The 15930-nt window shown below is 43.9% G+C and overlaps 1 protein-coding gene and 1 pseudogene across 1 annotated transcript; both read right to left on the reverse strand.

The window, feature by feature from the left end:
- Positions 1–4654: 4654 nt before the first annotated feature.
- On the reverse strand, positions 4655–5466 carry LOC147963682 (protein FAR1-RELATED SEQUENCE 1-like). Its single transcript, XM_087529662.1, has 4 exons — positions 5314–5466; positions 5091–5188; positions 4906–4987; positions 4655–4798 (listed from the first exon to the last, which is right to left on the reverse strand). The coding sequence occupies exons 1-4, from the start codon at positions 5464–5466 to the stop codon at positions 4655–4657; spliced, it is 477 nt and encodes a 158-aa protein (XP_087385788.1).
- A 224-nt stretch (positions 5467–5690) lies between these two features.
- On the reverse strand, positions 5691–15152 carry LOC147963683 (protein FAR1-RELATED SEQUENCE 5-like; annotated as a pseudogene).
- Between the last annotated feature and the right edge of the window lie 778 nt (positions 15153–15930).

The following is a 15930-nucleotide window of genomic DNA, read 5'->3' on the forward strand; positions in this document are numbered from 1 at the left end:
TGCGCTCCCATCCCACGGTGGAGAAAGTTTAGTCCCACCTCGTCCGGCGAAGGGCAGCCGCACTGGTTTATAAACCCAGCTGCGGCTGCTCCTTCGAGCTCCTCTATAAAGCCGGCTTCTGGGCCTAACTATGGCGCGCTACCTTGTGAGCCTGCTGGCCCTTGTGGGCCTGAATTCCCATGCCCGAGGCCCAACAGGCCCACAGGACAGCGCCCCAACAATTTTTTATATTTTTTTCTTTTCTGCTTTATTTATTTTCTTCTATTTATTTCTAAGTAGTTTTCTATATAGTTTTTTCTTTTTTGCTTTATTCATTTTCTTCTATTTATTTTTGAGTAGTTTTTTTATATAGTTTTTTCTTTTGTGCTTTATTTATTTTCTTCTATTTATTTCTGAGTAGTTTTTTATATAGTTTTTTTTTCTTTTCTGCTTTACTTATTTTCTTCTATTTATTTCTGAGTAGTTTTTATATAGTTTTTTTTGCTTTATTTATGTCAGAAAGGGTTGAAAGTTGATGACGTAGCTTTGAATAGCCGGTGTAACAGATGAGTTTTCGTCTGAAACCCTGATACTTCGAAAGAGAGTGTCCAGTTTGTACACGAAGTGCATCCAGTTTTTGCTGTAACCATCTCTACTTTTTTGCACATGCCATGTGGGTGAAATGATGATATCATGCCAAGTTTCAACCTTTTCAGAGTTCAGTTGTAGTGCTTTTCAATTCCAGGGTCATTTAGCTCAAAACAAATCAGTAAATGCATCAAAAATATCAAATTATGTTAGAAAGGGTTGAAAGTTGATGACGTTGCTTTGAATGGTGCATAATGAATGCACAAAAAGACCGGAGTTGTAATAAGTTATTAAAATTTTGAATAGCCGGTGTAACAGATGAGTTTTTGTCCGAAACCCTGGTACTTCAAAAGAAAGTGTACAGTTTCTACACGAAGTGCATCCAGTTTTTACCGTAACCATCTCTACTTATTTGCACATGCCATGTGGGTGAAATGATGATACCATGCCAAGTTTCAACCTTTTCAGAGTTCAGTTGTAGTGCTTTTCAATTCCAGGGTCATTTAGCTCAAAACAAATCAGTAAATGCATCGAAAATATTAAATTATGTCAGAAAGAGTTGAAAGTTGACGACGTGGCTTTGAATGGTGTATAATGAACGCACAAAAACTCCAGAGTTGTAATAAGTTATTAAAATTTTGAATAGCCGGTGTAACAGATGAGTTTTCGTCCGAAACCCTGATACTTCGAAATAGAGTGTCCAGTTTGTACATGAAGTGCATCCAGTTTTTGCCGTAACCATCTCTACTTTTTTTCACATGCCATGTGGGTGAAATGATAATACCATGCCAAGTTCCAACCTTTTCAGAGTTTAGTTGTAGTGCTTTTCAGGGTCATTTAGCTCAAAACAAATCAGTAAATGCATCAAAAATATCAAATTATGTCAGAAAGGGTTGAAAGTTGACGACGTGGCTTTGAATGGTGCATAATGAACGCACAAAAAGTCCGGAGTTGTAATAAGTTATTAAAATTTTGAATAGTCGGTGTAACAGATAAGTTTTCATCCGAAACCCTAATACTTCGAAAGAGAGTGTCTATTTTGTACACGAAGTGCATCCAGTTTTTTTCGTAACCATCTCTACTTTTCGGCACATGCCATGTGGGTGAAATGATGATACCATGCCAAGTTTCAACCTTTTCAGAGTTCGGTTGTAGTGTTTTTCAATTCCAGGGTCATTTAGCTCAAAACAAATCAGTAAATGCATAAAAATATATCAAATTATGTCAGAAAGGGTTGAAAGTTGACGGCGTGGCTTTGAATGGTGCATAATGAATGCACAAAAAGTCTGTAGTTGTAATAAGTTATTAAAATTTTGAATAGCCGGTGTAACAGTTGAGTTTTCATACGAAACCCTGATACTTCGAAAGAGAGTGTCCAGTTTGTACACAAAGTGCATCCAGTTATTGCCGTAACCATCTCTATTTTTTTGCACATGCCATGTTGGTGAAATGATGATATCATGCCAAGTTCCAACCTTTTCAGAGTTCAGTTGTAGTGCTTTTCACTTCCAGGGTCATTTAGCTCAAAACAAATCAGTAAATGCATCAAAAATATCAAATTATGTCTGAAGGTGTTGAAAGTTGACGACGTGGCTTTGAATGGTGCATAATGAACGCACAAAAAGTCCGGAGTTGTAATAAGTTATTAAAATTTTGAATAGCCGGTGTAACAGATGACTTTTCGTTCGGAACCCTAATACTTCGAAAGAGAGTGTCCAGTTTGTACACGAAGTGCATCCAGTTTTTGCTGTAACCATCTCTAGTTTTTGCACATGCCATGTGGGTGAAATGATGATACCATACCAAGTTTCAACCTTTTTAGAGTTCAGTTGTAGTGCTTTTCAATTCCAGGGTCATTTAGCTCAAAACAAATCAGTAATTGAATCAAAAATATCAAATTATGTCAGAAGGGTTGAAAGTTGACGACGTGGCTTTGAAACCTATTTAAATGCTCTTATATTTCTTTATAGAGAAATACATCAAAAATACATTGATCATCGCTGATCTTTTTGTGTACAATCTGAATTGACAATATGAGTCCTCACCGGTTTAGAAACCGGAGAAAACTCATATTGTGGCCACAAATTCTACACATAGAGTTCAATGAAGAGCAAGTGGTTGTGATAGTTTGAGAAGTAACATATTTAAGGTGGTAAAAACCCTCTTAGAGGAGTGAGGTGGGACTAAAATACTGCTGCAACTAAAAACCTCTAGTACCGGTTTGTGGTATGAACCGGTACTAAAGGTGCTGGTGGGGCCCCATCCAGGCCACGGCATGCCACAGCCACTTTAGTACCGGTTCGTGGCACGAAGCGGTACTAAATGTTCGCCATGAATCGGTATTAATTATCTCCGCCCGCCAAGCCATTCGAACCGGCACTAATGGACACATTAGTGCCGGCTCAAATTCAAACCGATACTAATGTGCTTAGCATTAGGCCGTTTTTATACTAGTGACACATAATCAAGTTGGATGTCCACAGAAATAGTAAAATCCACAACATTATTATGTGTGAGGTGATTTATTACAAGTGATGTTATTTCAATAGAAAGTACATAGCATGGATACATTCAACTTTATTCCTGAAACCCTGGTAATTTACAAGACACATTTCACCATGAAATATGAATTAATGCCAACAGTTCAACTTATAATTTAGAAATTTTCTATAAATATGCTTAGTTAATCATACACTAGAAACTACTATTGAGATACTCTTTTGGTGGTATGCTTTAGAGATTTGTACCATGACATTTAAAGATGTGGTCACACACACACACAATTCATACTATGTAGTTTATACATTTGTCAAAATTATTCTTGAAGGTTTGTGTTACGCGATAATTTAAAGTCAAAATAACTCAAGAAGGCTTTTATTACGAAACTGTTTAAGTTTAGCACATGTATTTTACAATGATACACATAATAATTGTATAAAAAAGGATGACTATATCTATTACTCCCTTTGTTTATTTATTTATTTTGCATATTAGCTTTATCTTGAGTCAAACTTTGTAAACTTTGACGAAGTTTCTAAAAAAGTTATTAACGTTGAAAATGACAAATTAATAGCATTGGATTAATCATTGAATATATTTTCATATATATATATATATATATACGAAAATGGCCTTGGGTGGCCGAGCTACCTGCAGGCCGGAATCAGCCCCGTCCCTGCTCGTTGCGAGCGGTGCCAACCCATTAAGACGCTACCGTATTTTCACCGTATTCATACGAGAGTCCGCTGCCACGCGCCTGTATTTGCTTTTTTAAATAAACCTTGTGGGCAGACGTACACGAGCGGGTACAGCAGTGTAGCACAGCATCATATCAGACTCATGTACACGGCACCGGATTTGACTTCGTCAACATGTGCGACGACAGGGAGCCGTTTGGGTCGAACGTCGAGGATCCTGCCGTTGCCTTGGTCTCGTCGGCTATTTATAGGAGAGATGGCTCTCCATCGCAGCCGCACCTAGCTCAAACAAGATCGAGATTTCGTCTTCATCCTCAGTTCGTTCCAGGGAAAGGCGTCAGCACTTGCCGCTCATCCAAGTGGTACACCAATCAAATGAACACAGTTTGGTCACTGACAAAATGAAAAAGGTCCAAGCAAGTGATTTCCACAATGGAAAACACATCATACCCAACTAATTCTCTGATCACCTAAAAAATAAAACTAATTCTCCGACAGCAAATGATACTACAAACACAGAGATCTCCATAGAGGTTCAGTAATATGTGGAGTGGTCTCTAGCAGTCTGACATCCACACAAGCACGGTTACATGAAACTGTCATATTTCAAGCATAGAAAACAGATAAAATCAACCATAGAAATCTGCCTTGGCCGTGTTGGTGCAGGTGTTCATTCTGTGGTCTGTCAGACTTCACCTGGAGCAGCGAGGTGACTTCCTTCGTGCCTTTGGAAGATCCCCCCCCTCGGTTGCGGACATGTTGTGCTCTTGTGCCCTTGGCCCCGGCAGATTGAACAAAACCTACTCCTCTTAGCTGGCTGTTCATATGGTGCTTTGTCGCGGCTTGTCGTAGGGCGCCCCGCTGGTCTCTTCTTTGATGGCGCCGCAAAGCTATCTGAACACTGTGAGGCACTTTGCACCTTGGTCCTTTTGGTAACGCAGAAACTCTGGAGGGAGTATATCCCTTGCATCCCTTGTCCAATGCTTCACTATGTGTCCGGCTGGAACCTCCTGCAGACCCAGCTGAATCATTACCTGAGAACAAGAGAAAAAGATCAGTGTCAAAAAATACGCTTTTTGTTTGCCCTCGTCGATAATTTGTCTTGTATGTGCAACAGAGGAATAACAAGAGAAAAAAACACCTTCAGTGCATGGGTGCACACCATGCCAAAATGTTCAAACATTCCACATTCACACTTGAATTCGTCGGCACGACTTGTTGACCTGGATGCAGAATTCATTTTTACACCATTTGTCCCTTGAATGTTTCTTTACATGCCTCGCTATGTATTCACGACGAGGCACAACTTCGATCAAAACATATGACCCGCATTCATATATCACCTCACCAAAATTTTCAAACATGGCCCTCGTATAAATTTTTGATGCATGTATCTCTAGGTTCTGAGCCAGCACAAGACCACCCTGCATGTGGAGACATATCATTATGATGTGTTTTTACCTTTCGATATTTCGTCAACAACGGGACTTGATTCATGTCAATATAATTTGCTCGTCAAAGTACAACACACAAAAGTTCTTAACCTTACCAGTTTCGTTCTCTTCTCTTGATAACTTTCCTCTGAATCTCTATCAACTTGCATCTTCTCATATTGCCTGATGAAAAGGTGCATCGGGGATCCTGGTGGCACATATCCTTTCAGCAAATGGTTTGCACTTTCACTCCGTTGTGTGCTGGCCATCTTGGCGCAAAAAACATCCATGAAGTAAGGCTTAGCCCATTTCATCCGAGTCTCATATATTTGTGTGAGAAATACATTATTTTGTAGACCGTGCTTCTCAAGCATACATGCCCAACCGTCCTCAAATTTGTTCTCACTAACCATGTGATGCACCATCTTGTTGAACTCCTGTTTGAACTCACTACCTTTGCCTAGCGGTGGCCCAAGGCACTCTTTTGCTTTCCTCAACACATGCCATTTGCACCACCGATGTGTTGTATGTGGCATGATATCTTCTATGGCAATCTCCATTGCATGAGCTTGGTCTGAAAACAACATTTTTCTGTCAGCACATTCCAGGGGGAAAACATTTTCACATCAAGCTTAGAAGGAAGATCAACACTCCTAAATAGATGAGAACATTTTCTTGAAATACCTATGAGGATTGTGTGTGGTTGTGGCGCTCCTATCATCTGAAAGAACTCTGTGAATATCCACTTGAAAGTGTCAATTTTCTCATCGCTCATCAGCACACCTCCAAAAATAATGCTTTGGAAGTGATTGTTGACACCAACGAAGAGGCCAAACGGCATGTCGTATAGATTAGTTTTGTATGTCGTATCAAACGTGACAGCATCGCCAAAACATTTAAACTGCTCGATGCTTCTCCCCGTTGTCCACATCAAAGTATTGACTCGACCATCACTATCAACCTGCACACCGTATTTGAACTCAGGATCTTCAGCCCCCATTGCGTTGAACACCTCTATTGTTTTTGTGGCATCATTTTCCGATTGCTCTCTGTTAAGTTTTCCACAAAGAGTTTTGAGAGATCTCTTTGTGAATGGCACCTCCTTCACAAATCCAAAAAACTGCCAACCACACTGTAAACCTTGCTCAGGATTATATTGTTCTCTCTCAGCTATTTCACCAAGTCTCTGGTGTATCTATCTATGTGCCGGTGCGATTTTCAGTGTAGCTTCTCCATACAGTTAACTAAGACTGCATGGTTGTGCTCTGCTTTGTGTTCACATATGTACCATCCTTTATCATCCAATCTAAGCACCCGCATCAACGCGGGACATCCACATCTCGTCGAGCAGATGTTCGATTGCAATGGCTTGCCCTACGTAGTTTCCCATAAGATATGAGAGCATAAAAATGAAAAAAGTAGGCGTGGGGAAACATTTATCTTTTTTGAATTAATGAATCATCCTCACCGCACACGCGCACACAAACTCCTGCAAGCATTTTTTCCAATGGACGTTCAGCCTGCTTTTGGCATACCTGACGCCAAACCCAATCTCCCAGGAGTATAGGTTGTAAAACTCATATGCTTCTTCAACTGTGTCAAAGCTAGTTCCGAGCGTCGGGTTAACAACAGTGCCAACCTTGTTGTCTGCATAATCTCGCATCAAAGCCTCTCGGGCAGGGACTCTGCTTGGGTTGGCATCCCTCGCTTCTGGCGCGTTGCCAATCCTAACACTGCATTTCCCCCACAAAACGGTGTTAAAATGTCAGGACCCCGGTTCCAAGTCACATTGATCTAGCCGGTAACACCTCATATCACTTTGCGGCCTCACGCACGGTATTCCCACGGGTGTCGCATTACCATGGCCCGGGACCGTTTGCGCCTTTTGGCTCACATATATGATAGTGTCGCTAGCATCCATATGACAGAGAACCCGGGCCGACATGGCTAGTCGTGAAACCAAAGCGGCACTAACCTATGGGGACAGGCATACATGAATCATACCGAGCATGTCGGTCAGCAGCGTGTGAATCCGGGCTGTAGCACTGGGCTAACAGGACTTCGGGAACCCGGGCTGTAGCAGGCTAGGCAGGACTCCGGATGTCACCGTGTGACATTTCCCCGAAGGGACAGACACAGGAACGAAGTGAAACACATGCCTGGCCAGTCAAGTGTCCTGAGCAGTAGTGCTGGGCTAGCAGGACTCCGGTGAACCGGGCTGTAGCGGACTATTATGGCTCATGGAAGCACTAGACTACATTTCCCCATAAGAGAGGCTGCCAAGGATAAACCACTAGATTGTCGGATCCCACACATACCAAGCATTTCAATCATACACACAATATGCTTGATATGTGTAAATACAACATGGCATCACAACATAACTCTACAACTCAAGTATTTATTCCTTAGGCTCTGAGGAGCGAGATATTACAAACATGGGTCTCATGACCCAACAATCACAGCATACAAATCAAGCACATGCGGAAGCTTAACATATCTGAGTACAGACATCCACAAATGAAGGTGTGCTAGGGATTCATATAGAATGAAGGTTGCAAGTCTCCAGACCACAGAATACTTCGCACATATGCATGACTGACTTGGAATGATTCCAGAGAAGGCGAGACAAACTTTCCCAAATTCACGGCGGCAACTTGCAACATATGCACATGAATTAGAGGAAGTCACTACTTTCATCCAAACATATGCTTCATGAACGAAACACGAAGATAATGCTTATAAAGTTTCCAATACTAGTGTAGCGTTCAACATGAATCATGGGGGGAGACAAAATGCTGCTGATGGGCTCAAGAACAACTCATCGGTATTTCCATATCACTGGACTTCCACCATCATGTGAACAATGTGATAGTATTGGTCAGACCAAAAGATATAATGGTGTATGCTCGAGGGACAACCGCATGTAAGACAACATTATGAACATCGTTGGTTCTAATTTGATTTGACGATAGCCCACACCCAAATCAAGGTTTTGACAAGACAATAGATTCAACAACCGATCACGAGGAACAATCGATGAAGATATCATCTCTCTTCAACACACACGCACACAAGGATATCCCATAGAACGAACTAAGTTAGGCAAGCGTTTATCTTCCAACTCTCCAAGTTGTTGTTTAGCTTAACCAACTAGCTCAGGGTATCCAACACAGATTCTTGGAGAATGGCTGGTTTAGAGGAAAACCAACTTGATCACGAGCTCAACATAACAGTCAGGGGACAACCTGGTAATACTTCCGAGAAGATATTCGGAAAATCACGAACCACTGATATGTTACTAAGCTCGAGAACAACCTTGCTTTTCATGGCAAGATGATATGATCAAAATAGTGAATCCTAACTCATTGATCGAAGAGTGCACCAGGAAAAGTGGACTAGGTAGCACGATCAATCTTAGGATGATGATTCAATAACCAACACGCTAAGAAAGAAATTATTGTCCATTAGCTACCTAGCAACTAGTTGCTAGGAGTATTGATTTCACACATCATGGTTCACTTGCCGGCATTCCGGTTGCGACAACACGGGACCGAGGAATGAAAAATGATGGTAATAAGTATCACTGCGTCAAGAATTCATGAGAGAGGGTGCAATTCTCATGACAATCTTGACATAAAGGGGGTAATACTCCAGGGTAGAACAGAGCAAAAGCTGGATTGGCATTTGTTCTGCAGAACACAACTACTTTGACCCAATCCTGGATATGGATGAGGTAATTGAGTTTGTTTCTCCTAGTCATTCCGGAATAGAATGGCTTGACAGACCACAAGAATAAAAGGCATTGATGAACACAAATGCACACATACTCTTGGCTATCAACTGATAGGGGATGGTCGGATTACAACTGAAGAGGAACAACTCAAGGAACATATAATTTTCTGAGTTGTGGATGCATAGATTAGTATGTCGAGCAAAGCTCAACATTTCTTCCGGACAACCCATGCAGATAAGTAGGACTGGCAGATTCACAATGTAGAATGGAGAACTCATTAAGAGCACTCTGGTTGTGATCTTTTGATACAACAAACTTCTGCCATAAGTGGTTCATAGTATTTGGAATAAGGAAATACCACAGACCTCGAGGACTATCGCAAAGGTTACTAATATCCTAAAGGAACTAGCAACACTATCAACATGAGGTAAGTAGGGTGAATCTCGGGTTCAAGAACCCAGGAATAAAATACCTACTACTAAATGGCATCACGGGATGCTTTCAAGAATGGTGGCCAGAATCATCACACTAGGGACACAAAGCATTACTAGGTTACTGGGTGGTTCTCTAGGACAACTAGGGTCATAATAATAGTTCCAACATATATATCGAGGCAATGGAATACCTCAACACACTGGTTAGTGTGATTAATCTGGCCCAAAAGACATCGAACACAGGAGAAAAGGATTTGCAAATGCATTAGATTGTTTAGGAACCTGGGATGACTCGGATAGCATAACGGCTGTAAATGCTCAAAATGATTTGAGACATCCTGCAAAATGGTGGCATAACCACTCAACATCACAAAATCAAAGTTCTGAGGCCAGCTATGACATATGGAAGTAGTAGGAACTGAACTGAGGCTTGAACTCAACAATCCTAGGCAACTACGGTTTAGTAACACGTCATCCTGATAGATAGATGAGAAGGCCTAGTTTCTTAACCCGCGTAGAATGAGAAGAGAATGACTCAGATCAGAGGGCATAAGGTAAAGGAGTAAAAAGAGCCTTACGTTCCCTGCAACAATCAATTCCCCTACATAACTAAAGCATTTCTAGACACAACTTCGACCGGTTTGGCTTGGTAATCCTACAGGCAGTCAGGCTCTGATACCAAAGCTGTCAGGACCCCGGTTCCAAGTCACATCGATCTAGCCGGTAACACCTCATATCACTTTGCGGACTCACGCACGGTATTCCCACAGGTGTCCCCTTACCATGGCCCGGGACCGTCTGCGCCTTTTGGCTCACGTATATGATAGTGTCGCTAGCATCCATATGACAGAGAACCCGGGACGACATGGCTAGTCGTGAAACCAAAGCGGCACTAACCTATGGGGACAGGCATACATGAATCATATCGAGCATGTCGGTCAGCAGCGTGTGAATCCGGGCTGTAGCACTGGGCTAACAGGACTCCGGGAACCCGGGCTGTAGCAGGCTAGGCAGGACTCCGGATGTCACCGCGTGACATTTCCCCGAAGGGACAGACACAGGAACGAAGTGAAACACATGCCGGCAGTCAAGTGTCCTGAGCAGTAGTGCTGGGCTAGCAGGACTCCGGTGAACCGGGCTGTAGCGGACTACTATGGCTCATGGAAGCACTAGACTACATTTCCCCATAAGAGAGGCTGCCAAGGATAAACAACTAGATTGTCGGATCCCACACATACCAAGCATTTCAATCATACACACAATATGCTAGATATGTGTAAATACAACATGGCATCACAACATAACTCTACAACTCAAGTATTTATTCCTTAGGCTCCGAGGAGCGAGATATTACAAACATGGGTCTCATGACCCAACAATCACAGCATACAAATCAAGCACATGCGGAAGCTTAACATATCTGAGTACAGACATCTACAAATGAAAAAGGCTAAGAAGCCTGACTATCTACCAGATCCTGCCGAGGGCACAAGATCGTAGCTGAGGTATCAAGCTAAACGTCGAAGTCCACGCGGAACTACTAGCGAGACTGAAATCTCTCTGCAAAACATAAATTAAGCAAACGTGAGTACAAAGGTACTCAGCAAGACTTACATCAGATCTAAACTACATATGCATCGGTATCAACAAGGGGGGTGGAGTTTAACTGCAGCAAGCCAGCTTTGACTCAGTGGCTAACCTGAACTACGATTGCAAGCAACTCTTTTGAGGTGGCGCACACGAGTCCACATATTCACCATTCAATACACCACTATGGATCCGCTCCCGTCTCCCTACGAGAAGGCCATCCATAGCACTCACACTTATCTTGCGAGTTTTAGAGTATCCACTTTCACTTGTCTATGAAGTATGCAAGGGGTCCAAGTTTCCATATCCGAGGAATCCGGCTATTCGAATAGATATTGATAACCCTGCAGGGGTGTACTTCTTCACACACGCTCCCACCACTTACCGTCGTTTACACGACATGTACTCGGCAACCTTCAAGCGGAAGCCCAACGAGGGTGTCGGCCACGGCCTACCTAAACACTTAAGTCTCTAGTCCAGGTTTATCGCCTATCCAGGTTCCATCCGCAGGGAGTCCGGCCGAGGTTTCCACATACGGCCCCGGACGATGTGAACAGGGTTCCCGAGACACCAAACGGGCGCCCGGTACACCGTGCCACGGTGTATCTACCGCATCATAGCCCACCCCTAGGGTCAGCGCTACGCACGGCCGCCAACACATAACCTACAAACACCAGAAACTACTTGCAACTCCTGGACAGAGTACTAGGGTGATTAAGAAGCCGAGAGGGTCAATTAAGGATCCCAATGAGTGGTAGTAGCTGTTCATGGATCACAGACACAGAACTCAGTTCCTGAGGACGGTTTCAATGAGACAACCCACCATGTACTCCTACATGGCCTCTCACCGCTACCTTCACCAAAACGTGTTCACACACTTAGCTCACACACAGTAGGACATGTTCACACACCTCCGATCCATTCCCGATGAATCAGACCTGACACAACTCTATGCAATAGCAGGCATGACAAACAAGCATGAATGAGTAGGCACATCAAGGCACAAACAACTCCTACTCATGCTAGTGGGTTTCATCTATTTACTGTGGCAATGACAGGTCATGCAGAGGATAAGGGGTTCAACTACCGCAACAAGTAACAGATGAATCGTTGTTGTCCTAATGCAGTAAAAGAGAGCAGGAGCGAGAGAGTGGGCTTGTATCGGAACGAACAAGGGGGCTGTGCTTGCCTGACACTTCTGAAGATAACATTGAGTCTTCATCAGTGTCAACGATCACAGCGTCGGAGCAGCGTCTACCGAGAGGGGACAATTACCGGCAAACAAGGAAGAACACAATTAATGCGACGCAACAATATTATGCATGATCATGACATGGCAATATGCTGTTGATTGAGCTAATGCAACTAGTTATGATTTAAATGAAGTTGGTTTGTACAAGATTCAAATTCCAACTCCATATATGATTATTTAAATGCCCTTTATTTGTTTTGTCCAAAACAGAGGACAAACATTGTTCAAACATGCATGAAAATGGTACAGATGGATTCCTTGAATTTTTCTGATAACTTTTCATATATAATTTATTTCATTTGGAGTTACGGTTGATTTTCTATGATTTTTAGAAGTATAGGCAATTTTCTGGAATTTCCTGAATAGAAATAAATCCAGAAATTACATTATTGCATCAGCATTACGTCATGCTGACCTCAGCAGGTCAACAGGGCTGCCCCGGGTCAAACCTTACCAGTGGGGTCCACTAGTCAGTGAACCAGTGCTGGTTAGGGTCGCTGACGTGTGGGCCCAGTCAACTGCCTCGTCAGCAAAGTCAACCTGACATGTGGGCCCGGTGGGTTAGTCTAAGTTAAACAGGGAATAAATTCCGGGGTTAATTAGCGCGTGGGGCCCATCCGTCAGTGGCACAGTGATCAGCTAATGGCGTCATTAGTGTTAACTAAGTGTGCCACGTTGGCTCGCCGGAGTTTCACCGGCGACGACCAAAAACGCGGCGGAGACGCACCGGGGTGGCTCGGGTTTCTCCTACCGTGCACCGTTCGGTGCGCCCTTTGGCCCTACGGAGAGCTGGCGCGATGGCGCGCTGGATGGTGGTGGTCTCCGGGCCTGGGGTGGCTAGAGTCGACGGCGGCGAGCTCGGTTGCGGCCGCCGGAGTTCGGGCGCCGATGAAAACAACAACACCGTGCACGGGAGGATCAACGGGTAGCACCTACACGTTCTGCAGGCTCTCACAAAGCCAACGGGCATATGAACGGGGCCGATTGGCCACCGGAGCCTCGTCGGCGACGAGTTCGTGCGGCGGCGTGCTTCGGGCATCATGGAAAACGGCGCTACAGCGAGCGCTAGGCCGCGGGGTTAGGTGGAAACGACGGTGCAGCTCACAGTGATCACGATGATGGGTTCGGCTTGCTCGGGGATGTCCTGTGGCCGGCGAATCGACGACGGCGGTGGTCGGCTCCCGAGGATGAGGACGACGGCGATGGCGAGGCTGAGGGGGTCCCGGGGCTTGTTTTGTTCTTCTCGTCGACATGCAGGGCTGCGGCAGAGCCTAGGGATACGGTGGGGAGGTCAGGCGAGCTCGGTGGGCGCGTTGGCAGCGAGCGGCGGCGATGGTGGTGTTCGGTCGCGGGAGGGAGAGAGAGCAGAGGAGGATAGGGTCGGAGGGAGAAGTGGATGTGGCGCCAGGGAGGTGCGTGGCATCTCCAGGGGGGTCGGGGAAGCGGCAAGCAGGAGGTGGCCGGGGCGCGTGTGCGCGCACGGCGGCCACACGCCCATCCTCCTGGCGAAGGAGGAAGACGACAGGGAAGGGGCCAGGTGGGCTGGGCCAGCCACTTGGGCCGCCAGGTAAGGTCCAGGTGGGCTTCTCTCTCTCTCTGCTTTCCTTTTTTATTTGTTTCTGTTTTCTATTTCTGTCTTTGTTTTCTGATTTAGCAAAATACTAAACCACTTCAAAACTTCATGAAAATAGTTGTGCGAACTAAGTGGTCTTTAACCCAAACCACACAACAAATTCCAGAATTATTGAACATATATTTATTAAATAATAAATATAAGTCCAATTCAAATATTTATTGGATTAATTCAAGGGCCCAAAATAAATATTCCTGAGATTCCAAAAATATTGGTTTGAATTTTATCTCTTGCCAATATTTCCAAATATTAACAGGAACATTTTCTTGGGCTTGTTTGAAGAGATTTTTTTAATGTTGATTATTTCTGAGGTGATTTCTGAGGGTTGAGAATTTCCTCAATTCAATTTACTGGAATTTAAGATGATGCATGGATGCATATGCAATGACAAGCAAAGGCCAGAGCTAGGGCTGTGGCATAAAATGTACTCTCTACTGGTCAAGACGGATATAAAACAGGGGGTTTTCTGATAAAATAATGTTGATCTTTTGATACAGAATCAATAAATATGATCTAGCTGCATGACACCTGATTGTAAAAATTATGGTTCCAAACTAGCAAGAATGCTATAAGAGGAAAAAAAGATTTGTTTCTACATGGGGTGAACTCTGTACATGCGTTTGTTCTTACAGCAAGGTACAATCTCTGAACTTACAAGAAGATTCAATCTCTGAACTTACAGCAATTGTTATTATAGGAAGATTCAATTTCTGACTTACAGCAAAGGCCATTGCATGAAGGTACAATCTCTGGCCTAACAGCAAAAGGAATGAAAAAATGTGTGTGTGTGTGTGTGTGTCTTACCGTCGTGTCCAACAGGAGGCCTTTGATTCGTTGACGACGACACCCTCTGCATCTCCCTCGTCTCCCATAGATGCAGTGGACGCAGTGGACGTATTATGTGCCGCCATATCATTCGAGTCACCAACGACCTCACTCCCACCGTTGTGGTATGATCCAACATTCGCCTCCACCCCCATCGTCTTAGAAGAAATCACATCAGAGGAGCGCCGGCGAACTTCATGGATGGAAGCAACAACAGACTCCATAACATCGAATCCGCCACCCAAAATATCACCCGCATCAGTCTTGGGAACTAATCTGCAGCACATACACAGTTCTCATCTAGTCAGATACAACCAACATCAGGGAGAAGAAGAACTCAAGAAGGAACCGGGGCGAAATCAAGGAGCAGAGCACCAAATCAAAAGAATGATTCCCTTTTCGGGGTAAGCTACGGCACAAGAAACAGGGACGCGAGATTGGGTCTTACCTGATTCTGCTTCCCCAAAGAAGAACTCGAGGCCATCCATGGCGAAACGCCGCGCCGCACAGCCACGAACTGGGAGGGGATGAATGGCCTGACACCGCTTCCAGCGTTAAGCTACCTGCAGCGCCAGATGGGCCCAGTATTAATGTCGCACCAGCCCTTACCTGCCACCAACATGTGCTACTTTTAAATCAGCCCAGCAAGCACATGACGTGCTTGCGTATCCAGCGCACCCGAGGTCCACGTACAACACTGGCACAGCAGCCCACAGCACGGATGTATTTCAAATTAGCAGCTACCATATATCTCTGACCAAAAAGGCATGCACACATCGCAGTGCTATACTCCACGGTGGGAGATTGCGGCCTGCAGGGTGCTCGGCCACCAAAACGCCACTCTCTCTCTCTATATATGTATATATATATGTGTGTGTGTGTGTTATTTTAAATGTTCATATTATTTTCTATTGTCAAAGGTCTATAAAGTTTGGCCTGTGACAAAGCTAATATGGAGAGTAAATAAAAACATAGTGAGTACTTAGCAATAATGTTGCATGTATAATTATGTCAACTAAGAAAATTATACACATTAAAAATGTAATCATAAGTACAAAGGTTTAGTATAAATTATATTCAACTTTTAACCGAGCAGTGGTTATCTGGGTCACTTGATGTAAATGGAGGGCTTGGGATCCATCTATTTCCATCCCCGCACCTCTTCCTCATCATCTTCTAATTTCTGAAACTTAGCGGCGAAGATATGCGGTGATTTTGACGCCCATGGTGGCCGGTAGAGGAATCAAACACCGCCACTGATGTTCT

Source organism: Triticum urartu, chromosome 6A (assembly GCF_056163025.1).
Source record: "Triticum urartu cultivar PI428250 chromosome 6A, HENAU_Tu73, whole genome shotgun sequence".
In the NCBI taxonomy this organism is placed as follows: domain Eukaryota; kingdom Viridiplantae; phylum Streptophyta; class Magnoliopsida; order Poales; family Poaceae; genus Triticum; species Triticum urartu.